Here is an 18,386-nt window from a genome sequence, read left to right as displayed (position 1 = left end):
CCTAACTGTAAATGTTAGGCCAAATGGGGCCTTTATTATGTAAAGGTCTAGTTATTTATTGACTAAATGCTGATTCGCTCCTTGTATATCTTTGAGTACATTTCAAAAGAAACCACTGCTTGTCAAACATAATGGGAGCTAAGCTGCAAGAAGTATGTCTATCTGAATCTTTATATAGCAAACAAGTTACAAGCTGTCTCACACAGGCTATACACACACCACTTGTAAGTCATTTTAATTGTTTTAATTGTTATTACTCAGTTACAGTTCTCTAGAGTCCATAATAGTTACCAAGCAGCCTTGCTAGTGTTCGGAGTTGCCAAGAAACTTCCAGTGTATTAGGTAACAGACAACAATTCCCCAGACGAACGTAGAACTATGCAGATGCAATTCTGTGAATACTGCTGCTAGACTCATCCACGTTACGAACTGATCTGTGACTGCTGCCGCACTCTACCCTGCACTGACTTCCTAGTGGTTCTTACATTTTTTTGAGTCACGGGCCCCTTTAAGAATCTGATGAAAGCTATCGACCCCCCCAGAAATATTCATATAAACACACTTTTGCCTTCAATGAATATATGTACTTTATTTTATTGAAATTGCTTCATATATACAGTATATGACATACACAAAATGTGAATAAAGCAAACAATCAAAAAAATTCGCTCCTTTTTATGCAAAAAGTAATAGACTCTCATTACTGAAATGAAATACCATCAAAAGTTAAACAAAACAATTTTATATCTGCTCAAGTCTACTATTACTACTACTACTAGAAAATGAGGCACAAGATGGCGGTTGTGAAGAGAACAATGATACAGATTTACAGTTTGCTCTATAAGCAATGGCATGGTGTGTTTTATTCAATTTCCTTTAATGGGAAACCATTGACTGGGATTGAATGGACAAGGGGAGGTATGTTTAGTGAATGTAAATGTTATTTTTTATCTGACCTCACGGACCCACTGATCCATAGACCATTGAGGGGTCAATGGATGCTAGGTTAAGAATCCCTGCACTAGCCTAACAAATAAAATTCAAAATATGAATAACAACACACACAGCCTCCCACAACACTGCCTCCAGCCAATTCACCAACCATATCTTGACATATGTCAAAATGTCCTCTTTTCTCCTCCCAAGACCTCTTTCTCTAGCATCCTCATCACCTCCTCCCATACTCACCTCCAGGACCAGTTATCTCCCACCTTGTCCGTCTTTAGGCGATCCCTGAAAACTCATTTATTCAAAGAAGTTTACCCTGCCTACACCTAAAAGCAGTACATTGACCACCTCCATAAGTTCATCCCCCACAGCTGTTACCTTTTTGCACCACCTCCTCCTCCCTTTTAGATTGTAAACTCCACAAGAAGGGGCCTCTTAGTCCTTCTGTACTGAGCTGTATTGTAATTGTACTTTCTCCTTTATATTGTAAAGCACTGTGCAATCTGTTGGTGCTATATAAATCCTGTATATAAATAATAATAATAGGGACAATTTGGGAACTGCAGGGTGGAAAAGTACAAGGACAAGCACTACATGTGTCTTTGGTAGGATAGTGTTACATTGGGAGGAAAAGATCTGGACTGCAGGAAAACAGGGAGAAATTGGAGCCTCCGAAGCAATGCTTGTTATTGTTTTCCTTTGGAGTGCTTCAGAGGTTCTGTGAGAATGACTCTTAGCGCAACAGAAAGTCCAGTGACAGAAACAGGAAGTCCAGCTACAGATCCCTCAACCATCTGAACGCTTTCAGTCCTAAGGGATGTTGAACACTTTTAATGTATTATATTTGATGACTGTATTTTTATTAACTGCATTTTCAAGGTGGCTACAGTCTGTCAAAAAATACTGGGCACTACGTGATGAAGCAGAGGAACTCACATTGCGCCCAAAAGCAGCTAAAAAGAAAGGATTAAAAGCAGAAAGGAGATCATGTCGAGTCCGACTAGGTAAGTTCCATTCCATATATTAGCCACTTTTTTGCATTATTTTGATATTTATGGTATTTAGTGACTGCTTTTTTCTCTTTTGCATTTTAGTTCTGCATGACAGGAGATACAATGACTTGGAAAAATTTGTGTGTTCTGTGGAAGATGGTGAAATTAACTTTCATCATTACCATCCATGTGCTGCTTTAACAATATCGCAAGTAAGCCTTGGTCTATATGATAATATATTTTGTTTATATTTTCTATTTTATGTTTTAAAGTATAAATCAAATAATGAAAGTAAAATCATTGGAGAAAAATATCTGTCTTGTAGTCAGCTTTCTTATACATAGTGTAGCACCCTACAGGTAGGTGCTAGGTAAAGGTATAGTGGGCCTTGTCTGCTTAACAGCAGGGCTGTGATTTATTAGTCAGAGTGCCATGGTTTCCAGGTGTGCCTGCTGAAGGGGGAGTCTCCCCACTGGCTCCTGTGAGAGGCTTCTCATAGGACGGTGGAGGAAACCCAATCAGGGGACACATCCAGGCTTGTAACTACCCCAGAAGGCAGATTGTGCTGCAAAGGATTCTGGGAGTGGGTATAAGTTTGGGGGTGGCGCATGACACAATGTCTTTGGCGGGAGCAGAGTCCCAGGAGGGAAAGAACGGCTGTCTCTCCTCCTGTCTGAGGAGGAGGATCTCGGGGTGCTTCCTGAAGATCCAGAGAGTGCTGAGCTAAGCTGAGGGGATCCGGTGTGCCGAGAACCTGCGGAGAGTCAGAGGGGTCCAGTCCCAGGAAAGCCTACACAGGTCATGAGTACTGAGGATTGCCCCTGGGGGTCTGCCTGAAGTTAGAGTGGACCACTCCGGAAGAGGTTTGGGGATCCAGTGCCAGCTAGTGGTGAAAGGGGGTACCTAGGTTGAGGACCCTGAAGTGACAGAGGGGGTACATAGTCAGTGGACCTTGAAAAGCTTAAAGTGTAAAGGGGGCGCCTGCGGTTTGAGCCCTGAAGTGCCAGTGCACAGTGTGAAGTGTTCCAGTTGAGAGTTGCAGCAGTACAGGAACTTACAAGGAGCTTTCTCAGCCAGTGCAATGCTGAAGAGGGCCATTCAGTGACTTTGAGCTATAGCAGTATTACAAGTCAAACAGTTCTACAGTCCTAGATCTTCTGGACTAAAGTCGAGGATCCAGCACAGTTTTCAGTGATATACAGTGTTCAAGCATCAGGAAGCGTTGGCTAGCGTCGTTTGGCGTCAAGACAGCGCTAATAGGCATTTTTTCCAAAAAAGTCCCACAATTGTTTTTAGTTGAGCCCAAAGGAGTATCCCACTCATTCCCTTCTCCCATCCCTTAAATACAAAAAAACAAAGATGCCGGAGTTGTCAATGTCTCAGTTCTCACACCCAGGGTCGCAGCTCACAAGGGCTGGAGGGGTAACCGGTACCGATGGCAGACCCACATCAGGCCACAGGCCTGGAAAACCTGCTACATTTGGGGGCTCGTCCTGGATTTTGCCATTGGTTACTGGGCCAGTTGCCCCCGGCAACGGCAAAAGAAAAAGTCCAAAAAGCCAATTTTTGTGTCCGGAATTGCTATTTAAATGCCAGGCCGGGTGTGAGACTGCAACGGCGGGAGACAGGGAGAGTGGGTTGAAGTTGGAAGCCCACATGGAGGGATGTTTGTGGCAACGGAAGTGTTCCAGTAAAATTTGTAAAGTGATTAAGACTTTTAAAATGGACTGGGAAATGTATTCTACTATCAGGAAATGGAGAGCAGGAGGCAAATATGTCTGGATGTCTGAATGCTGCAACTACTTAACAGTAAGAAGTCCCAGGGAGGGCAGAGATGGTGGCATCGGGAGTCCTGAGGAGGACAGAAAAGAGAATGCTGGAGGTCCCAGTGTGGACAGTGAACATGGACGCCGGGGGCATGGGAAGAGAGGTGCCAGGGGCCTGGTGGTAGTGCACGCTATGTGGAAGGATGTTGACCGTGCATTTGACAGGGGGACATTTATTCTATATAGTTACTGCACACATACTGTGGGGATTGTAGTCGGCCATGCCGAGAAGGGCAGTGGGGCTAGTCCCGGAGCCAGTATGGAAGGTATGGATTGCACGTGTGTGGGGAGGAAGAGAAGTATCGGCCGTGCAACTGACAGCGGGATGCTACTCTTGCCAAGCAAGGAGGGACGGCTGACTTTAGTGAAGAAAAGTGCAGTTGTGGCCCTAGTGCAATTGAAATGGGCGGATGCATGTCTAGCAAGTGACATGATCCACTTAGCAGCTACTTCTCCAGAATTTGCAGCAAGGAAGCATGGCAGGGGAAGAGTTACAGTACCGCGCAGGAAAGCGTGCCACGTGCAAGACTGCCCAGTGGGAGGAGTGACCGCCCAATATGGCGAACGGGTGGAGATAGCAGGAGCATTTGGCCAATCAGGAGTGACTCAGGGGACCCTATTAATAAACACCTGTAGGAGAAGGAGGCATATCGTTCACGAGAGGAGCGAAGAGTGTTCCCACTATTGCTGCCACGATGGGCAAAAACCCTGCGGAGCAGAGCCGAGAGCAGATTCACCCGCCCGATCCCCCGCTAGTTTGGGATACCGGCATCCGGATGGTGCCAGGCGGCGGACTCACATTATGCATCGGAGGAGGTCGGGAGTTCCTTGGAGTGGTATGTCCCCAGTGTGCCACTGTTACTCTGAGGGTGCAGGCGTGGGTTCAATGTGTGCAATGTGGGGATCTGCTGCTCAGGGCAGAGAAGAGCGTGGGCCATCCCAAGAAGCTTACAGTCATGTGGGAGACAGGCCTCACTCAGGAGGTGACGGGGGAACGAGTCGAAGTTTCTCCGCGGAGCAGGAAGAGGCATATTCAGGCTGATGATGCAGCTGGAGGCCCCGCCAGCAGTCGGTGGGTCTATAGTCTGCGGGAAGGGAGTTTGGTTGCAGGGCTCCATAGAGAGGGGATCTGTGTCCACTCAAACAGTAGGGACCTAGCCAGAGGTACCGCCAGTCTGGACGATAATGGAATCCACCCCTATAATTATTCCCCAGCCTGTCAAGACAGAAGTTGCCCAGGTATCTTCTTCCAGCACCAGCAGTGAGGGTGAGAAAGGCCCTGTTAGAGTGGATTCTCCATCCTTCTACCTGAAATACGGATCGTGGAAGGTATGGATGACTGGGGATCCCTTGAGGAGACCGAGTGGGAGTGGGGATCAGAGACTGGAAGCAGCTCCCTAGGTCCTGAAGTTATTGTACCCCTAGACCAGGAGGCTAATGAGGCCATTGAAAGAAGGGAACTGGCCCAGAAATTGGGGTTTTGTGATGCCTATGTCACAAGGGTCCCAGACCTCACCCCACCGGGGAATATTGCCAGGGCCAGGGACCAGAATACAGCCTATGAAGAGATGATTCAAAGAGTATACTCCCCATTTTCTCCACCAGGGAGAGGTAACCGGAGAACCCTCCCCAGGTTATCTAGGATGCAGCAGTGGATGCAAAAGAAGGTTGCACTAAAGTATGGCTATGACTACCCCTATGCTCCAAGGGAAGTCATGCTCCTAGTGGAAAAGTTCAGAGACTGGTGGTGCGATGAACTTATTTGGGACTATCTATTTGTCCCAAAGCCGTATCGGGACTCTCCAGAGGAAGGATTGAAAGAGAAATTTGCTAAAGTCAAAGTTCAGTGGTACTACAGGCGCTCCATTTACATAGACAGAGTGGAAGTCCTTCGTCCTGATGGGTCAAGACATACTTGGTCTATCCGGGTCAAGAATGAACAAGGGGAATATGTTCAAGTACCCCACCCGGAGTATTACATCTGAGTAGGTTAGTGTTTCATTAAGGATATAAAATGTGGAAATTTCCGCGCTATTATGTTAAACTTACAACTTATAAGTGAATAAAAAAAAAAAATAGAAATAAAAAGCAGCACGCACATAGGAATCATAGATATAAATCCCAATATAGCATATAGTCACAAAATGTGCAGCGCTAACAAAGCATTTGTAAAATTACTGGAGTGACACAAGTAGTTAAATTAGTGCCATTAAATTGTGATAAAAAAACCCTTGTGATGTTGAGAAAAAAACAAACACATTAATTCACATTAGTGTCCATAAAACATATATATGAAAAAAACAACAAAAGTCCATACAAATCAAAAAAAGAAGAATAACTGAAGCCGTGTCCAAAAGTTTCCTCAATAGTGATATAAGGTGCTTGGATAAGAATTCAAGGAGCCACAAGTCCCAGCAGGTAGGTATAATATTCACATAAAACCAGGGATATTGAAGAGACACCCGTGTAAAGATCACCAAGAAGAGTGAATTAGCAGCTTACCAGAGCAAGTTGGTCACTCAAATTAATGAGTAAACCTATGAAGGCTTAATGGTAATACCAAAACGAACCACAGGATGTCACTTCACTAGATACCAGGCAGCTCAGATCCGATATCCAATTGGCATGTATAAAAAAACGATGACAGGGACATAGTGTAACTCATAAAACACAAACCATTTATTTAGCCATAAAAATATCAAACTCACATTTTAGAAGAGCATCATAAGCATGTAAAATCAAGTAAGGATCAAGAGAAAATGACATCTCCTAAAGCATAGCAGATCATAGTAGCAGATCGTGGTAGCTGGCTGTTGGGGGCATGGTAGCATCACGTCTGACAGACTCACGCGACCGATTTCGTCATACGTTTGATGTCGTCAGGGGCGTGGCCGTCAGACGCGACTCCACGCCTATATATCCCCCATAGAAGAGCGGTGGGCGTAACCACACACACATTCCGTGTAATCAGACAAAGAAGGGCGGATGTGCTGCACTGTGATGGACCAGCAGAAAGGGCGGAAGTGACCTACAGACTAAATAAGTGTATGAGGCCGCAATAAAACGATAGTTACATTGCGGCCACTATATAACAACAACAATGTGTATATATATGAAAAAGGGGACCAATATACAGAAAAAATATATACTCCCAACTTGTTAATGAGGAACAGGAGGGAGAGAAGATATATGTATATTGTCCTTATAAGCACAGTATTATGTAGATGGTAATTGTGACACCATCTAGTGGTCAAACTAGAATATGGTCACTAGAGTAATTCAATAAGTCCATCAGGGTGCTGCATTCCAATCAACATGTATATAAATTGATGGCATTTATATTCAGGGATGGCTTATTCTAACATTATAAGGTATGCAGTATTATATATTGAATCCAGGAACATCTTAGTCCCTAAAGAGTGTTAGGAAAACCGTATAAGGACACGATGTAGAAATAATTAAAATTAAAAAATAATTAAATTAATTTAAAATGATTTAAAAATGAAAAAAGGAACTCTAGCTATTATTGATAAGGCAATTTACATCCCATTCGACGTTGAGGCCGAATGGGACATAAGTCTTTAAACAATATATCCACCAGGTTTCAGCACGTGAAATCTCCCTTTTGGTATTGGAACCCCTCCAGTGAGGGTTATACCTATCAATGGCAGTGAAAAAGGTATCTTGGGGATTTTTATGGTGACACAAACTATAATGCTTGGAAACACTGTGGCCAGGGAATCCTCTTTTGATATTCCCCACATGTTCACCGAGGCGAACCTGAAGGGCCCTCATGGTGCGGCCTATGTATTGTTTCCCGCACTTGCACTGTATTTGATAAACAACATTCTTAGTGCTGCAGGTAATAAAGGAATTAATCACATATTCCCTCCCAGTTTGTACTGAGGTAAATTTTTCAATTTCCCTGCCTTTAAAAGTATTAATGGCGCAAATGTTACATTTATGGCATGGATAATAGCCCTTTAGGTCTGAAAAAAATGTGGGTTTTTTTGGTAGATCAATCATATTATGGGCTATTTTAAAATAGGCCGCACCATGAGGGCCCTTCAGGTTCGCCTTGGTGAATTTAATTATTTTTTAATTGTAATTATTTCTACATCTTGTCCTTGTACGGTTTTCCTAACTCTCTTTAGGGACTAAGATGTTGCTGGATTCAATATATAATACTGCATACCTTATAATGTTAGAATAAGCCATCCCTGCATATACAGTAAATACCATCAATTTATATACATGTTGATTGGAATGCAGCACCCTGATGGACTTATTGAATTACTCTAGTGACCATATTCCAGTTTGACCACTAGATGGTGTCACAATTACCATCTACATAATACTGTGCTTATAAGGACAATATACATATATCTTCTCTCCCTCCTGTTCCTCATTAACAAGTTGGGAGTATATATTCTTTCTGTATATTGGTTCCCTTTTTCATATATATACACATTGTTGTTGTTATATAGTGGCCGTGATGTAACTATCGTTTTATTGCGGCCTCATACACTTTTATTTAGTCTGTAGGTCATTTCCGCCCTTTCTGCTAGTCCATCACGGTGCAGCACTTCCGCCCTTCTTTGCCTGATTACACGGAATGTGTGTTTGGTTACGCCCACCGCTCTTCTATGGGGGATATATAGGCGTGGAGTCACATCTGACGGCCACGCCCCTGACGATGTCAAATGTATGACGAAACCGGTTGGGTGAGTCAGTCAGATGTGACGTTACCACGCCCCCAACAGCCGGCTACCACGATCTGCTACTATGATCTGCTATGCTTTAGGAGATGTCATTTTCTCTTGATCCTTACTTGATTTTACACGCTTATGATGCTCTTCTAAAATGTGAGTTTGATATTTTTATGGCTTAATAAATGGTTTGTATTTTATGGAGTTACACTATGTCCCTGTCATCGTTTTTTTATACATGCCAATTGGATATCGGATCTGAGCTGCCTGGTATCTAGTGAAGTGACATCCTGTGGTTCTTTTTGGTATTATCATTAAGCCTACATAGGTTTACTCATTAATTTGAGTGACCAACTTGCTCTGGTAAGCTGCTAATTCGCTCTTCTTGGTGATCTTTACATGGGTGTCTCTTCAATATCCCTGGTTTTATGTGAATATTATACCTACCTGCTGGGACTTGTGGCTCCTTGAATTCTTATCCAAGCACCTTATATCACTATTGAGGAAACTTTTGGACACGGCTTCAGTTATTCTTCTTTTTTTGATTTGTATGGACTTTTGTTGTTTTTTTCATATATATGTTTTATGGACACTAATGTGAATTAATGTGTTTGTTTTTTTCTCAACATCACAAGAGTTTTTTTATCACAATTTAATGGCACTAATTTAACTATTTGTGTCACTCCAGTAATTTTACAAATGCTTTGTTAGCGCTGCACAATTTGTTACTATAGTGTTTCACTAAAACAAGGAGGAGTTTGAGGAGCAGCAAAAAAAAAAAGTTGTGTGGCCGGCTGGCTACCACAACTGACCAAGGAAACCTTTTGAGATAATATGATGCTGAATTCTAGTTGAAAAGTATTAGGAATTCAACCAGACCCCTTAGGCCATTGGGCCAGGGTCCTTTTTTTTTTTGCAAAAGTCAAGTGCTGTAATGTCACGCCTTTGGGGCCATCGGGTCCAGGTTTTCTGGAAAGTTATTTGTGTGCTGGGTCCCTTGGGCCATCGGGCCAGGACCTTCTATGGATTACAAATGGCTGTATGGGACTTCATCCACAGTCTGTACAGATGAAGATGTTGTTACAAAGTTCAAGAGTGTCCAGGAACTTTGGTGTGGGGTGCCCTGTTGGACCCCTGTGATGTTCCCTGACTTAACAGGACTGTAGGTCATGAGAGACTGTGACCTGCCCTGTTTCCTCACTGAAGTACTTGGAGGGACAGCAGAGGGTGCTGTTCTTCACTTCAACAAAGAGGACTCTGTCTATATAGCTAGTGTGAGGGGATCAGCTCTTCCAAGGTAAAGGAGGACCCCGGCGTGTCAAGACACTGGTTGGCAGAGGCAGTCAGGGAGGGAGTAGAAAGGTCGCCCTTGTATTTTTGAAGGAGGGTCTTTCCATTCAACTGTTCAGCTAGTTAGATATGTGATGTGATTCTCATGTGATGTGATGTGATGAGATTGACTAACTTTGCTTCCCTTTCCCTATACAGGTTGGATCACCTTAGAGTTAAACAGTCAGGAAGTTGCACTGTAAATGTCTTTGTTGTTCCCCACCAAGTGAGTTTATTTGGTGGGGGGTGCATCAGTTCTCATGCACCTTAAACTGTGTATCATATATGTACAGCAGATTTTAAAGATATATTTTTTCACACTAATTTATTTGTAAATTAGTTTTTTCCCCTTTTCCCCCTTCTCCAGGTTTGTGGGATACTCCTAATTTTTGGCAGAGTTTTGATAGGAGGTGGCTGCCTCAGAGTCAGAGGGACCTGACTCATTTGGTGTGGGGTGAGTGTAGCACCCTACAGGTAGGTGCTAGGTAAAGGTATAGTGGGCCTTGTCTACCTAACAGCAGGGCTGTGATTTATTAGTCAGAGTGTCATGGTTTCCAGGTGTGCCTGCTGAAGGGGGAGTCTCCCCACTGGCTCCTGTGAGAGGCTTCTCATAGGACGGTGGAGGAAACCCAATCATGGGACACATCCAGGCTTGTAACTACCCCAGAAGGCAGATTGTGCTGCAAAGGATTCTGGGAGTGGGTATAAGTTTGGGGGTGGCGCATGACACAATGTCTTTGGCGGGAGCAGAGTCCCAGGAGGGATAGAGTGACTGTGTCTCCTCCTGTCTGAGGAGGAGGATCTCGGGGGGGCTGCCTGAAGATCAAGAGAGCGCTGAGCTAAGCTGAGGGGATCCAGTGTGCCGAGAACCTGCGGAGAGTCAGAGGGGTCCAGTCCCAGGAAATAAGTGTATACAGAAAATCCTGGCGCTGTGGTGCCGGTAATCAGAAGGCGGGGCTGGGACAATGAGGTCGGGCAATGCCCAAAGAGGTCCACCATGAATTACATGTCCATGTCCGGGCTGCTGCCTACCCTAACCCAGATCCCAACTGAGAAGAGAAAGTAGCAACAAAAAACGGGTATGATGGCGCTCCCGGACAAAATGGCACAAAAATAACTTGGATGCTGCTCGGGATCTTAAATCATTGGACTTGTTTATTAAAATCAATTAAAATTGAACTCCTAGACAGGAAAAGCCAGTGGTATGCCCAGGGTGCAGCACTCAGCAGATAGGTGTAACACCGGAAGAGACACCTCAAAAGCAAGGAGGACCCAGAAGTGGGGAAGCAACGTCTTACCACCTGTGGAGCCTGGATGGTGTGACACTTGTGGGTGGACTGACAGCCTCAATCAAGCCGGGAAACTTCTCTGCCGATGTGCCTCCGGGCTGGGCGATGCCTGAGATGTAGAGAAGAGGCTGGAGGGGGGGGGGAGTGGAATGCTCAACCCCCACAGACAGCTCCGGTGGCAGTGCACGCCCGAGGCGGCAGCGGCCGCTGCTCGTCAGACCCTACTGACATGACGCCGGGAGATGACGTCACCGGGCGCCTGGCGCAGACATGCGCACCGGGGACTGCAGCACCGATGTAGCTTCTACGGCCGCCGGAGGGATGTGGAAGCAGCTCACCGACGGCTGTACTGTGCAACCAAAGGGTCACCTGGCGGAGCTATTAAGGAAAGCCACAGATGGAGGGGATGACATGTTTCGGGCCAAGCCCTTCTTCAGATCTCCTGTGGCTGGCAGGCAGGGGGCAAATTTAATGAATGTAAGGAGGAAGAGGCGTTGCCCCACACTCTCTGGCTCCACCTTGTGCCAAAACACGATGTGTACAAAACAAAAACAGAACATCAAATATCAAAGATCAAAATATAAATGGATATTGCAAACCTATAAAAGAAATAATGTATATAATAAGATGGGAAATGAAAAAGAAATAATAATAATAAAAAGGATATAAAAATGAAAGTAAATAAATAAATAAATAACAGATGACGACCTCAACTCCAACAGGGTGTATGTTACACCACAGTGTAAGCGTCGAGTTCCTCATTCAACCCATGGGGGACAAGGTATTTAGCTTATAAATCCAGAACGTCTCTCTCTTGCAAAGCAAGGAGAGACGTTCATTAATGGACAAGGAACCCTTGGGTATGCACTCCACCGCCCACACCTTCAGATCTTGAACTAGGCCCTTGTGATGGGTGGCGAAGTGGCGGGGGACACTGTGGGGTGGTTTCCTGTTTTTGGTATTCAGTCCTTGTGCAATACCCCTACGGTGCTCACCTATCCGTGTCCGCAGATGGCGGATGGTGCGGCCCACGTAGAGTAAATTGCAAGGACATTGTAGAATGTAAACCACATATTCTGTGGAACAGGTGATAAATTGACGTATGTTGTAGCTCTTGCCAGAGGAATCGCAGAAGGAATCACGACCATGTTGGATGAAGCAACATGTGAGGCACCCTCTCTTCCTACACTGAAAGATGCCCACTTTGTCGCTGAAATATGACCTAATGTCCAAAGGCCTTTTGGACGTGGATGCGTTAACTTTGCTAGGAGCTATGGCATTCTTGATGGTCCGTGCCCTCCTATAGACCACAAGGGGGACTGCGGGGAGATGGGGGCCTAATCTGGGGTCTGAACGTAATATTGGCCAATGTTTCTTCAAAATGTGGGAAATGTGTCTATAGTTATTATTGAACCCGGTAATGAATCGGGCTTGGGGGATGGTTTGCATTGTGGAGGTGGACCCAGATGGATGGAGAGAAGATGTGTCCCTGCACTCGATAAAGGCTTTTTGGACCAACTCCTCTGGGAAACCCTTTTCCAAAAATCTCACTTTCATGAGTTGACCCTGGGTCTCGTAGTCTTCCAAACGGGAACAGTTTCTGCGTAAACACAGGAACTGTCCCTTGGGGATATTTGTCTTCCAGGATGGGTGGTGGCAACTCTCGTAGTGGAGATAAGAGTTGCCGGCCACCAGTTTGGTGTGATTCAGGGTCACAATCACGTTGTCAGCGTGTGTGAGCTCCAGATCAAGGAAGACTAGACGCACAGGGTCGATGACATGGGTAAAGGATAACCCGAAGGTGTTCCCATTACAGTGATTCACAAAGGCCTGAAAGGTGTCCAGGTCCCCGTCCCAGATGATCAACACATCGTCTATGTAGCGGCCATAATAGACTAGGTGTTTGGAGAACGGGTTGTTGTGCCAGACCTGGACCTCTTCCCACAGACCCATCATGAGATTGGCATAGCAGGGTGCAAAACTTGCGCCCATCGCTGTGCCTTGGGTCTGTAGATAAAACTTGTCCAAAAAGGAAAAATAATTGTGCTCAAGACAAAAACGTGTTCCCTCCACTAAGAAGGAAACCTGGCGGGAATTGAGTTGGCCATCCTTGGTGAGGAAGTGTTGCAGGGCTCGAATACCCACATCATGGGGGATAGACGTGTACAGTGAACACACATCTAAAGAGGCCCAATGATAATGACTCTCCCAAGGGTAATGTTTCAATATGTTCAGCACATGGCCCGAGTCACGGATATATGATGGCAGCTGTTGCACTACAGGTTGTAGAAACCAATCAATATATTCGGACAGGCCGCTGGTGAAACTATTAGTGCTAGCCACAATGGGCCTGCCTGGAGGGTCCACCAAAGATTTGTGGACCTTGGGGAGATGGTAAAAGTACGGTGTGCTACAGACCGAGGGGAGGAGAAATTGGCGTTCCCTCTTGGTAAGCACTCCCGCCATGGAGGCCGCCTGTACCATCTCCCCAAGTGCCAACTGGTATGCCGGGAGAGGATCATGGGGGAGAGCAGTGTAGGAGTTGGTATCGGATAGGAGCCGTAAGGACTCACTGATGTAGGTCGTCCGATCCTGAACCACAATGCTCCCTCCCTTGTCGGCTTGTTTGACGACAATGTTCTTGTTCTGTTTGAGTGCCTTAAGGGCAGTCGTTTCAAAAGATGTCAAGTTGGGCCTCTGTGACGTAGTGTTGTCACACATGTTCAACAACTCCTTGTAAACAACGTGGTAGTATGTCTCCAAGAAGGGCCCTCTTGATTGAGACGGATAAAACAAAGACCGTGGACGGAAGGATGTGTGGATCACAGGGGGATCAAAGCAGGCCTCGAGGGGTTGGCTATCAATGTGGCCCTCTTCCCAAAGGTCCCACAAGTCTTGAAGACAGCCCGTCTCTGAAATGTCCACGGGAGGTCCCAGGAAAGCCTACACAGGTCGTGAGTACTGAGGATTGCCCCTGGGGGTCTGCCTGAAGTTAGAGGGGACCACTCCGGAAGAGATTCGGGGATCCAGTGCCAGTTAGTGGTGAAAGGGGGTACCTAGGTTGAGGACCCTAAAGTGACAGAGGGGGTACATAGTCAGTGGACCCTGAAGAGCCTAAAGTGTAAAGGGGGCGCCTGCGGTTTGGGCCCTGAAGTGCCAGTGCACAGTGTGAAGTGTGCCAGTTGAGAGTTGCAGCAGTACAGGAACTTACAAGGAGCTTTCTCAGCCAGTGCAGTGCTGGAGAGGGCCATTCAGTGACTTTAAGCTATAGCAGTGTTACAAGTCAAGCAGTTCTATAGTCCTAGATGTTCTGGACTAAAGTCGAGGATCCAGCACAGTTTTCAGTGATATACAGTGTTCAAGCGTCAGGAAGCTTGGCTAGCGTCGGCTGGCGTCAAAACAGCGCTAACAGGCATTTTTGCCAGAAAAGTCCCACAATTGTTTTTAGTGGAGCCTAAAGGAGTATCCCACTCATTCCCTTCTCCTATCCCCTTAAATACAATAAAACAACAAAACAAAGACGCCAGAGTTGTCAATGTCTCAGTGCTCACACCCAGGGTCGCCGATGGCAGACCCACATCAGGCCACAGGCCTGAAAAACCTGCTACAATAGCAAGTGATGTATATTAATACAGTGCAGCACAATTCTTTACATATACACTCTCCTAAAAACCAATACACAAGTGAAAATAAAATGAAATTAAAATAAAATAAACTAATATGTGTCTTCAATAGTCTTTCATACATCTCCAATTCCTATATATATATATATATATATATATATATATATATATATATATATATATATATATATATATAGACTTTTCTGAGATCACACCATTGTGTCCAAAGCAAGTGACAATCCAAATTATTCACAAGTGTGTCCAGTGAACCACCACCTTTATGTGAAATGCCTGCTCACCTCCAGAATCAGACCCCACTACAGTCTCATTCGCCTCTACTACATTCCTTCCATGGACGTCTCAATACCACTCTTTCTCCTCCTGGTTCCAATTCAGATGTTTAGCGTGTGTTCTCTTTCACACGTTCTTCATCCCATAGACATATCATGAGATAAAAAGGGGGAGAACCTTAGTGCTATCTATTGCCAAACTTTTATTCGCTTTAAAAACAGGGATTATACACACTTACTCAATTTAGCAATCTCATCAGGACTGGTTTGATAGATTAATATAATTTTTTTGTTTAGTTTGGAATACAATGGGGAAGAAAAACTATTTTGTTGGGTTATTTCTCTGATTTTGACCTTATTGGGGAGATTTTCCCTCTCGCCTTGTCCTTGTGATGCTTGTGACACAAAATGTTGTCAGTCCTCTCGTCCTGTCCTTGTGGTGCTTGTGACACATCATGATGTCGGTGGTTCTAATAATAGCCCACTCTACTAGGAATATGTGTTTGTGTCCTTAGTTTAGAAACTGGCTATCACTTTCTGTTCCGAGTGAGTAGGAATAGCCCTAGTAGAGACACGGAGAGCAAAAAAACAAAAAAACAAAAAAAAAAAACAGAGGCTCTAATTCTTCCCAGCCGTATAAAAAAAATGTGTTTGGCTCAAGTTGTGCTTAAAATTGGATAAATACCCAAAATGTTTTTTAAATTGTAGTTGAAAATAAAGTAGGAGGGGTTTAAACCCCAGTCAGTTTATTTTCTGCTGTACGTGTCCTGTTGGGGTGATTTAATGTCACACTTCCTGTTCTGGTGGCACAACAATAACTTTGTGAAAATTTCCACCTAAGAAAGGGAACTCCTTTCATAGTCATTTGTCACCTGAACAGATGTTCCTATCAGATGATTTCCCCTCAACTATTGTTCTGATGACATTTATAAAATCTTGCATTTACCCTCACCTTCTGTCTCAATGACAATGGTCACCAGACCTAGATAGTGATACAAATCTGATGAGGGTTAGAAACATTCTCTTCTCTACCCAAATTTAAAAAAAATTTGAAGTTTGGACTATAAACACACTTTAGAGCTGTGGTCACAGCACACGTGTGTTATACCATGTGCTAACATGCATTGTTTTAGGGCCGCCCATTTATTTGCACATTCACTAAGCAAAATATTTTCGCATGTTAGTGGATTGCCACACATTTTGCTGTACTGCGATGCAAGGCACATGCAGTAAGAAGGTGCGTAGAGGTGAAATTCATGATGAATGGAATTGCATTGATCCAACACGCAGCTCAACAGTGTGAACCCAGTTTAAATGTTCATTAATACTAACTGCAGGCATTCTGTAGTCTAAAACAGTATTTACTGTAAAAATAAAATGCTGTGCATTCCTTTATGATATGCTGCAAAAAAGAAAATGTGTCTATATCTGAAATAGTCACGTTAGAAAAAAGCTATTGCTCAGATTAACCAGTAATATTCTTATTCATTACTCTATTCTGTGCTGATTGATATGCACATATATGATATTTATGCTGATTTGAACCTACTGTATGTAGCCCAAATTTCCCTTTTTTTTTGTAAAGCATGTGGTGTAAATGAAATAAATGTCTCTTTATTTGCCAGTTAATATTTCTTCTTCATTAATTAGATTCAGAACAGTGGAATTCCAAAAGATCTGGCATTCTCTCCACGGGAAAGTTTACAGCTCTATGATGCTATGGTGACCACATGGCCAGAATGGCCCAGGAAAGCAGTAAGGACAATCCTGTCGAAATGTTTTCTTTGTACTACCATGACATGGTTGCATGAATTACATGCCGCAAAATCATGTACCTGTTTTTCTTCCTTTCACTTTTATACTGTAATGATGCAGCTGAAACAAAAAAAGAATGTGCTGGGTAGAGCCAAAACTGCAGACCTTCTGCCAAATCTGGGCTGGTGGCGTGGCTGGTATTCTCTATGCATAATTGTTGTATTTGAACAGGCCTTTGAAACAGTATGCTTGAAATGTGTATTTAGACTAGACTAGGGTCTGTGCACACATTTTTGTAAATAGGCAATAATAAGGGACAAAAAAAAAAAGGCACACTCCTGGGATACTGATCTGGTCAGTTAAGTAGGGGGTTGTTAATTAGTTTCAGCTGCTTTGGTGTTAAATAAATTAATAACAGGTGCACTAGATGGGCCACAATGAGACAACCTCCAAAACAGGAATGGTTTTACAGGTGGAGGCCACTGACATTTTTATTCCCTGCTCATCTTTTCTGACTGTTTTTCACTAGTTTTGCATTTGGCTAGGATCAGTTTCACTACTGGTAGCATGAAGCGATACCTGGCCCTTTAGAGGTTGCACAGGCAGTCTAACCCCTCCAGGATGGCACAAAGATATGTCCAATTGTCAGAAGGTTTGATGTGTCTTCCAGCACAGTCTCAAGAGCATGGAGGAGATTCCAGGAGACAGGCAGTTATTCTAGGAGAGCTGGACAGGGCCGTAGAAGGTCCTTAACCCATCAGCCCACTGGTATCTGCTCCTTTGTGCAAGGAGGAACAGGATGAGCACTGCCAGAACCCTAAAAATTGATTGCCCCAACATCCTCTTGTGGGCACTGTGCTCACTGTGCAGCACCTTGGGGCTCGATTGGCATTTGCCAATGAAACACCAGAATTGGCAGGTCCACCCTGTGCTTTTCACAGATGAGAGCAGGTTCACCCTGAGCACATGTGACAGGCGGGAAAGGTTCTGGAGAAGCCATGAAGAATGTTATGCTGCCTGTATGCTGGTTTGGTGGTGGGTCAGTGATGGCCTGGGGAGTCATATCCATCAAGGACAGCATAGACCTCTACACGCTAGACAATGGCACCCTGACTGCCATTAGGTATCAGGATTAAATCTTTGGACCCATTGTCAGACCCAAAGCTGGTGCAGTGGGTCCTGGGATCCTCCTGTGCACGACAATACCTGACCTCATGTGACGAGAGTATGCAGCCAGATCCTGGAAGGTGAAGGAATTGATACCATTGAATGGCCCCCATGCTCGCCTGACCTAAATCCAATAGAACCCCTCTGAGACATTATGTTTCAGTTCATCCAACACTGCCAGGTTGCACCTCAGTCTGTTCAGGAGCTCAGTGATGCCCTGGTCCAGATGTGGGAGGAAATACCCCAAGACACCATCCGTTGTCTCAGTAGGAGCATGCCCTGACATTGTCAGTCATGCATACAAGCATGTGGGGGCCATACAAACTACTGAGTACCATTTTGAGTTGCTGAAATTTCAGCAAAATGGACTAGCCTGCTGCAAAATTTTTAAAATTGAGTATTGTGTGTCTTTGAAATCAGCCCTCTGTAGGGTGATCATTTTCATTTCCATCACACGA

At 44.5% G+C, this 18,386-nt stretch overlaps 1 protein-coding gene across 1 annotated transcript in view; it reads left to right on the top strand.

Annotated features, from left to right (window-relative positions):
* DDX60 (DExD/H-box helicase 60) overlaps positions 1-18,386 on the top strand; it is a 189,553-nt gene that overhangs the window by 105,878 nt on the left and 65,289 nt on the right. The window contains exons 20-22 of the mRNA XM_082244137.1: positions 1,828-1,952; positions 2,043-2,152; positions 16,657-16,761. Of these exons, the coding sequence (XP_082100263.1) occupies positions 1,828-1,952; positions 2,043-2,152; positions 16,657-16,761 (340 nt within the window). The remainder of the gene's footprint in view (positions 1-1,827; positions 1,953-2,042; positions 2,153-16,656; positions 16,762-18,386) is intronic.

The sequence above is a fragment of the Pelophylax lessonae genome (assembly GCF_965119305.1).
Source record: "Pelophylax lessonae genome assembly, chromosome: 1".
NCBI lineage: Eukaryota > Metazoa > Chordata > Amphibia > Anura > Ranidae > Pelophylax > Pelophylax lessonae.
The sequence above is the reverse complement of the archived record's forward strand: the minus strand, read 5'-3'. Positions and strand labels throughout refer to the sequence as shown.